General features: G+C 37.6%; 2 protein-coding genes across 2 annotated transcripts; both read left to right on the forward strand.

Annotated features, from left to right (window-relative positions):
- The first annotated feature begins 1,007 nt into the window (after window positions 1-1,007).
- LOC140821978 (uncharacterized) lies at window positions 1,008-2,800 on the forward strand. The gene has a single exon (XM_073182681.1). The coding sequence runs from the start codon at window positions 1,309-1,311 to the stop codon at window positions 2,656-2,658; it is 1,350 nt and encodes a 449-aa protein (XP_073038782.1). The 5' UTR covers window positions 1,008-1,308; the 3' UTR covers window positions 2,659-2,800.
- A 1,488-nt stretch (window positions 2,801-4,288) lies between these two features.
- LOC140822003 (uncharacterized) lies at window positions 4,289-6,995 on the forward strand. The gene is made up of 5 exons (XM_073182708.1): window positions 4,289-4,483; window positions 4,574-4,647; window positions 5,394-5,529; window positions 5,754-6,068; window positions 6,531-6,995. Exons 1-5 carry the CDS (start codon window positions 4,373-4,375, stop codon window positions 6,801-6,803), a joined length of 909 nt encoding a protein of 302 aa, XP_073038809.1. The 5' UTR covers window positions 4,289-4,372; the 3' UTR covers window positions 6,804-6,995.
- Window positions 6,996-9,081: the final 2,086 nt, after the last annotated feature.

Here is a 9,081-nt window from a genome sequence, read left to right on the forward strand (position 1 = left end):
TCTTTATTTTCGGGTTTTATTATTTCGGAATTCCGCACGTGGGACCAACAATTATATCATTTGCTTCATCAATCAAAACATAAAAAAGACTTTAAAATTGTAAATTATTAAGGAGAAAAAAGAAATTAAAAGCATCCGATGAACTATGGAACAAGTGGGCCGCGATTTAAAATGGTTCAATATTTCTACCCCGATATTTTATTATACATACTTATATTATTATTGGTTTCTTTTTTCCCTTATATATAATATAAAACGATATAATTATGAAAGTTTTTTCTAATTAGTTATGTTGACTTGCATGTATATTTGTCCGAAGAGGGCTACAGCATGTGATAAATAGTTTCAACAACACAGATCCAAAGATTCTGGATTAATACTGATATTTTTTGGTGCATGGGAGCAACTAAACAGCGACAAATACCAATCCAATACAAAGGGCAAACCATTATGTTTGAATAAATACAGTTTTAGAAAAAAATAATAATAATAACATGCGTGGGGAAATCATGAGATTTATTTCCAACAACTATACCATTTTTAGTAGGTAAAAAAATGTCCACAAACTTTTTCAAATTTAATTATTTATCGACGCATTGGATAGAATAAATTTAGTGAAAAAAATTCCAACGTGTGAGTCTTGCGTAATTTTGGTAGTAAAATATATAGTGTTTAACTTATTTATTTTTACGAGAAAGAGGTGAACTTATATAAATCAACTAACCGGTAACTGTAAGTGTAATCTTGTGCGATAAAATGTTTAAAAATATTTAAATTAGAATAGTTTAGGTGAAGAGTTGTCGGTGCATGGAATTATTTAAGTACTAAGTTTGAAAAGATTTAAAAACAATGACGATATGAAGTCATGTGAAGTACTGGGCTCATCCCCAAGAATTATAATTGAAAACATAACCCAACCAACAAACCTGTGAAATTGGGCGCGATTATGATGTTTCTGTAATTACTGATCTCTTATCCGTGCATCGTATATATACTTAACGTTGCACAAATGTCGGACAAATACGTTTGTTACGGAGACACCCAACGTGCAAGTGCAATATGAAATCTATCTATTGCACCGACGCGAGAAAAAGTCCGGTTATTTTTTCTTGGGAACGAAATAGTGTAAAACCGCGTAGAGTTAGACTATGCTAGCTAGAGTGTATTTGCAGTTAGGCTACTTGTTTATTTGCATTTAATTTACACCGCTTCCTCCCCCCTCCCTATTTCACAAAACTGTCCAGATCCAACTGGAGTTCTTGTAAAACCTCACTGGATCTTCTAACTGACACATATTTCAGTGCTATTATGGCTCGAGTCCAACAATCCTACCGCAACAAGGTACCTTTTCTTTGTCTACTCTTCCTAATTTTCTTCGCTTCTACTTTGGTCTGTGCCTACACTCGAAACCAACCAAAAACATCTGAGATTCTTGGTAGAAGAAGGATGTTATCAGAGACAGAGGATGAAGATCAGCCTATCATAAAGAAAAAAACCAGTCCGAGCACAGCCAAAAACCAAACAAAAATTGTCAAGCCATCTTCAGGTTCACTAAAGAACCAAACCAAGCTCCTCAAAACCACTAATATCATTGGTTTATTCAAAAACCAAACCAAAGTTTCCAAGTTTCTCTCTGATTCATCCAACAAAACCAAGATCGCCAAAGTTACCAATTTGGATCCCATTACAGATTCCGGTTCAACCCTCAAATCCCAGCTCCAGAAACTTAATTCCACCTCAAAAAAATCATCCTCAAACTCAACTACCGCAAAAACTAGCTCACTTTTAACGAAGAAATCTTCAGATCTACCCAAGGTGACCTCATCCAAGAACAAAACAACCAAAGCCGAGTTGGAAAAGGGTGTCACCGACCCCAAATCCAAAAGCCCCGGTAAAGACCTACCCAATAAGACCCAAAAACAGCCAAATCTTAGTTGGCTCGATCAAGAAGATGACGACGACCTGGTTTCTGAGTTCAGAGAACTCCCATCGAAATTTCAAGAAACGATAATGCCAGACTTGGAAAAGATCTCCAAAACCTCACAAGTTTACCTCACCAGATACAACAAAGAATTCACCAAAGGATTCAAGCCATATGTGGGCAACAAATATGCACCCACCATTGCTTCTCTAGTCTCGTTCGCCTTCATTTTGATCCCTTTAATCCTCGTGTCACTCATTTTCAATAGGATCAAAGCTTACTTTTCGCTTCAAAAACTCTTGATTTTCATCCAAGTCTACCTCTCGATATACTTCACAATACTCTGTTTATCTTCACTGGTCACTGGTCTCGAGCCGCTTAAGTTCTTCTACGCAACCTCCCGGTCCACGTATGTGTGTGTACAGGTGCTGCAGACTCTTGCATATGTATTGTACCTGCTGCTTCTGTTGATGTACCTGATTCTTGTGTTCTCGACTGAGACTGGGCTGGCCACCAAGGTATTGGGCCTGGCACAAACATTTGTGGGCTTCGCAGTCGGTCTGCATTATTACATGACGGTGTTTCATAGAGCGGTGCTGCATCAACCGCCAAAGACAAGTTGGAAGGTCCACTCCCTGTACGCCACGTGTTTCCTGGTGATTTGTCTGTTCGGTAGGGTTGAATGGAGGAAGAAGGCTTATTTACACGAGGGGGGTGAAGAGGGTAAAAAGAGTTAGTCAAATTTATTATTTAATTAATATTATAAATTTATTTTATGGATTGGCTAGAAGCATAAAAGTTTTGCTTCTGCTTTTTTACCGTTCAAAACTGTGTAATTTATTAAAATATAGCTAATAAAAGTTTCGATTGTACGTTTATGATCAACTATTCTAGATTTTGGAGTCAGCTAACCCATTCTATGTTTATGTGCAAAATATAAATTTCAACTTTTAAAAGATTGTAAGATCAGATCTCATTCGAATGTCCAATTTTCAGGATAAAATATAATTATAATGAACAAAACATCGTGAATATGAATAAGAATAAAAACTAAAAAATAGCGATTTTTGACATTTGACTTGAAAATTAGTTTTATGTATTTATTAAAACTTAGATTATGCGATAAAATCCAAAACTAAGTTGGATGATGATTATGTTCTATAAAAATGATTCTGGTTAAAAATTAGTATTAAAATTATTTAGTTATCAAACATAATTATTGGATTATCAATATATGTGTGATTTCTATAAAAATATCAGATATTCATATTATCTAATGATATTGAAATAGATGGAGAACCGTTTTCTGTATATAATAACCTAAATCCGTGTATGTGTACGTACTGTTTTCTAGTGGTGGCTGGATTAATTCTTAGCTACCTCAGTGAAGCACATCAATCTTTAACAACTATTCACGGAATCGATGTCCACTACAATCGTCGAAATTAGAACAACGTTATCTTTGAATTCCTTTGTAATTATCCTCGTATTTTATATTTTCTAAAATGCCTCTATATATATTTAGTCATGTCTTCTACTACATTCCTCTAGTCTAGTTTTCATTTCGATTTTTTTCATTGTAAATAAAGTTTTCATTTGGATTCTTTGTGGCACTGGCATAATTCCTCAGTAAGCTTGCCACCATTCATCTCATGGACTCGGAGTATCCTTCTTCCCTAGACTTTGAACTGAGAATAATAGAAGCTAGAAATATCGATCCGAAATCGTCGGGAGACTTATTCGTGAGATGCTATCTCCCTGCAGGAAACAAACAGAGAGTGATTAAACTGGAAATATGAAGATTGAGAGATGTGTTTCGATGATTCCTAAGAATGGACGTGTTCATGAAGATTGTAAGCCAGCAGCAGTGCGTATTGCTGTGAAAATTCAAGAATCTGTGATAGATCGAGGTTTGAGAAGGTGGGTCGATATTGGATGTAGTAATTGCATGGATGGTATTTCTTGTTATTTAGATTATGAGTTTTTTTACATTGGGATCATCTTTGGAAGACTAGCACGCTTTAATTATTATGTATGTTAAATGAAAAGTCTATTATTCACAAATCTATGCATGGATTTAGCGTTATAGACTTAGTTTTATTTAAGATGGTCTGGTTAATGTAATATTTAATTTTTTTTCTTTGATCACCTTTCATTTTAAATTGTAACTGATACAAATGTGCGAGTAAATTTCTTTTACATTTGTTAAAATTAGTTCCTAAAAAATCCTATAATTTTCAACGTGAATGAACACATCTAGATAGTCTTTTATATATAAAAAAAAAGCAATTGACGCATATATATTATAATATTATAATTAAATTATTCAAAAAATGTTACAAATGGATTGATGGGATGGATTACCCTATAAAAGAGTGACACTGGCTCAAACAATTATTTAACAAATCAATTTTCAAAAATTTAATTCAAAACTCAAACGGCGCAATAGCAATGGAGAGAAGAAAGCCTCCCACTTCCACCTCAGATCTGCTCTCCTGGTCGGACCCTACGCCCGCCGCCGCCCACTCTTCCGCTTCCCGCTCCGCCCCACGTCCTAACCAGGTACCACCGCATTACTTTCTTCACCCTTTATGTAACGTCACTGGTGTTTATTTTTTAGCTGAGCTCATATACATATATTCCTTTGAGTAGCCGTCGGATGGAATTGCCAAGTTGTTGTTTGGAGGTCAGATCAGCGAAGAGGAAGCCGAAATTCTTAATCGGAGGTAATACGTTCTTTGCTGGATCTTCTTGTGTCAGTAATTAGAGTGCACTATTTTATGCCTAGTAATTTCAGTGTCCGATATAGCCCTTGAAAATGCTGTTCAAATGGGTCCTAATGTGTGTTTCGGTGTTATTAATGCACTGTTTTGTCAAAAATATCCAAACCAATACGAGGAAACCATGGAAGAAACTTACACCCAAGCACATATAATTTCGCTTTCCATTTGGTAATTGGGTTATATGCATTCATCGAAGTTTGCTCTATTACAGTTTTCAGTCATCGAGGCACACATTTTGTGCATGCATAATACAAATGATATTATTTTTGCGTCATATATTATACAACAAGAGCAAACTCGGTTAAGGTTTTCTCAAATTTATGAATCTAATTTTCGAATACATGGAAGCTCTCACTTTATAGTTAAAAAAATGATATTTATCGCCTTATTAAGGCAACATGCATTTTCAATTTCCAATATGAACAAAAAAAATAAAAAGGTTTGGAGAGGTTAGATTTAAATAAAGAAAGGAAATATTTTTTGGAAGTAAATAAAGTGTTGGACCATATGCCATGGTAGTTTTTACGGGGCACTCAATTTTAATTTAACAGTAGAGATTTATTAAAAAAAATTAAAATAGTTGGCACTGAAGTAAATACTAGTTGCCCCTGTAGTCTGTACTGAAAAGAGGAATAAAAAAATCAATGTTATGCTTCACACGTTGGAATAAGTTTGTTTGCTGCTTTCAGGAAACCTTGTTCGGGCTATAAAATGAAGGAGATGACTGGAAGCAAAATATTTGCGACTGATGGAGAAAATGGTGATTCAGAACCTGGTAAATTTGATGGTAATTTTAATGGCCGAACTTCTGTCCGTATTGTGCAGGTATACATTTTTTTTTTATGTTTTAGCCATAGTCACTTTATAGATATCAGCATCCGTTGACAAAGGAGGCGCAGGGATGAAAGTTAATTCCAAAAATTTGGAGGGGAGGGGAGGGGATGCAATCATATTTTTGTGAATATGAGGATGAAAAATCATGCCAACCACACCAGTGTCTGTTGAGCAGTCTGAAAACCAAAACTAATTTTTTCCTGTTCCACTGACAGCAAGCTGCCAATGGAATAAGCCAGATATCATTTGGCACCGAAGAAAGAATTTCTCCTAAGAAACCAACTTCTGTCCATGAGGTTGCGAAACAGCGTGAATTGAGTGGAACACTAGAAAATGAGTCAGAAAGCAAACTCAAGAAGCTTCTGTCTGATGCTAAATGTAAGGAGCTTAGTGGGAATAACATCTTTGGCCCTCCTCCCAAAATTCCTCCTCGATCTTTGGCATCTGCACGCAATGTGGAACCACAAGAAAGCAGAGATATGGGCGAACCCGCTCCACGAAGTTTACGCACTTCTGTCAAAGTTTCTAATGTGAGTAAAATTTATTAGATATTCTATGTTTTGTTTCGTGCAAATCTCTTACTTTCTTCATGAATCATTCACCACGAGTCATGGTACTAAATTTTGTGACTAGCTAAAAGCATGAAAGATATTCCACATCGATCACTCAGTCGCTCACAATAAACTTTTCTGCAAACTTTCACATCGGACCTCGAACTACTAATTGAATCTTTTCATTTTTCCAGGACCTGTAGTCTTCGAATCTCATAGACTTTATTTTAACAAACAGATTTGGGCCTATAATTGGTGGATGTAAATGATATATAAATTACATTCATTAATGATCTACCTAATTACACATCACCTCCAGTCTCATGGATATTGTCTTCTTATTATCCACATTCCTTGTCACATCCATGGATCACTTTTTCTTGTCTGTATTCATGTATTCTTGGCAGAACTGGAGTACTAAACTTCATCTCTCAATTGCAGCCTGCTGGAGGTCAAAGCAACATCTTGTTTGGTGAGGAAGCTGAGGTGAAGGTACCAAAGAAAATCCATGACCAGAAGTTTGCCGAGTTGACAGGTAATGACATATTCAGAGGAGAAGTTCTTCCAGGATCTGCTGAGAAGCCATTGAGTGAGGCCAAGTTGAAAGAAATGAGTGGCAGCAACATATTTGAAGATGGCAAGGTTGAGTCGAGGGATTACTTTGGTGGTGTCCGCAAGCCCCCTGGTGGAGAGAGTAGCATCGCGTTGGTTTAGCCTCAAGTGCTGCAATGGCTACTCACACGACTGAGTTGATATCAAGTCTCTTGGTGATCTAAGAATTTTAGATTTGTATCATGGATGCTGAAATCAGTTTGGCATTTTATTTACTTGTATCATTGGATATTTGTTCTAAATTCAAGGTGTCAATCTCTTTTTAACATATATACGAGATGATGTTTACTAGAATTTATAATGATGAACTTATTATTATGCCTTAAAAAAAGAATTCAATAATGAGCACAAAAGAAAGATAATCAAGAGCGGCCATGCTTGGTGGGATTGGGAGGCAGCAGGAGCAGGAAGAAAAAGATGATATTATTATGAAGAAGCAGTCCAAATCTTTGAAGACCAAAGCAGCACATTTTGTAACTGATCTTATCACCGTTTTACTCAACCCCATTTCTGATAAACCCTCCAAGCCTCGCCCGCCTCCTCATGGAAATTCTTCTTGGAATCTGCTTTTGTTTTCTACACTCTCATTTGGTGTTATGTTTGTAAATTTTCTCCAACTTCTTGTAGAATTGTTGCCTGTTTGATCGTAATTTTTGGGCTTCGGTTCTGGTTATTATTTTTGGCTTTTAAATAATATCTATCTTTGAGTTGATTGTTAGGGTTTTATGGTGGCTTTATATGTGTTGATACCCTCGTAAGGATCCGGTCATTATTAACTCTGTTTGTTATTTAGATAGCCCAGATTATAGCGAATGTTCCGGTTACTTTCCTAAAGACCCAGGCAAATCTTCTCTTCCCGGGCACTGCGACTTTTCCCGGGCAATCATCATAAGCTCGGGCTCTCCACCAACCACCCGGGTACTCTACTACCCGGGTCACCTCGAAATTTGCACCATACTCGAGTGTGATGGATACATGTCGTCTATTTTGTCAGAACCATTTGGATTTGGAGTGTCCTAGAAGTCATCAGAAGCTAGAGTATGGACATCCGACTTGCCATACTTAGTAGGTGGCGTTGGAATCGAGGTATCTATCCTATTTTTTACTATAAATATCAGGTATTAATGTCATTTAATGGATCTGAAATCTATGAACTCTCAAGCATTATACATATTTTCTCTCAAATATTGCTTGTGTTCATCTTCAACCTGCTAACTTTAGCATCGGAGTGGATACGTCGGGCACTCCTCTGGCGCCTAATCACGAGTTACTTTATTGTTTGCAGGTGTCAAACCAAGCCATTATCTTCACTCAAAATTCCCAAACACTATAAATTGTTGATTTGATCCATTGGAGCTCGTTACCCGGCTCACCCATTTCAGCGAGATCACATCATTAGCGCCGTCTGTGAGAAAACGAGATTAAGACGTTGATATGGTTCGCACCAGAAAGACTAACCAGGATAATTCCCAGACACCTGAAGCCGGGGGACAGACTTTGAGACAAGGTGGTAACACCAGACCAAATCTCATTACCATGACCCCGGAAGAGTTGAAGAAAATTGTATCTGACGTGGTAAAGCAAGCTATGACCAGGAAAGAAGTTTCTCAGCATGTTACACCATCCGGAGATAGACAAGAGCGTGAGTAGGAGCAAGAGCAGGAGTTGAGGGAGGAGGAGGAGGTAAGAGGAGAAGACGAGGAGTCCAGCGCCGGGTCCAAATCTCCTACTACGGCGGAAGAGTTGTTGGAGTTGAGACAGAAGATGAAGGTGTTGGAAGGGCAGTTGGAGAGTCGGGGTACTTCCCGGGCAGTCACCACGGGATGCCCATTTGCTGAGATAATTGTCCGGGAACCTCTTCCCGGGAATTTTAAATCTGCCAAAATAAAGGACTACGATGGCAATGCAGACCCTGAGGAACACATGGCCAGATCTGAAAACACGGCCATGCTGCACTGTTACACTGATCGAATAAAGTGTAAGGTGTTCCTGACGACATTGGTAGATTCTACCCAGAAATGATTCGAGGGATTAGCCCCTCAAAACATACATTCCTTCAAAGACTTTCAAAAGGTGTTCTCACACCATTTCAGCAGTAGCAAAAAATACAGAAGACTGCTTTTAGTCTTTTCGAGGTCAAGCAGAGCCCGGAGGAGAGTTTAAGGGCTTATATCAGAAGATTCAATAGAGTGGCTCTGGATGTCCCCACTTGTGTCACTGAAACAAAAACTACCGCATTCCCAAAGCTTGAGGGAGGGTGAATTTTTCAAATCATTAACCAAGAAGGTGCCCGGGGATTTCAAGGACTTGTTGTCTCGGGTAGAGAAATATATCAATATGGAAGAAGCTCAAAAACAGAAGAGGGAGGCTGTAAAGAAGG

Source organism: Primulina eburnea, unplaced genomic scaffold (genome assembly GCF_022965805.1).
Source record: "Primulina eburnea isolate SZY01 unplaced genomic scaffold, ASM2296580v1 ctg739_ERROPOS11973397, whole genome shotgun sequence".
In the NCBI taxonomy this organism is placed as follows: domain Eukaryota; kingdom Viridiplantae; phylum Streptophyta; class Magnoliopsida; order Lamiales; family Gesneriaceae; genus Primulina; species Primulina eburnea.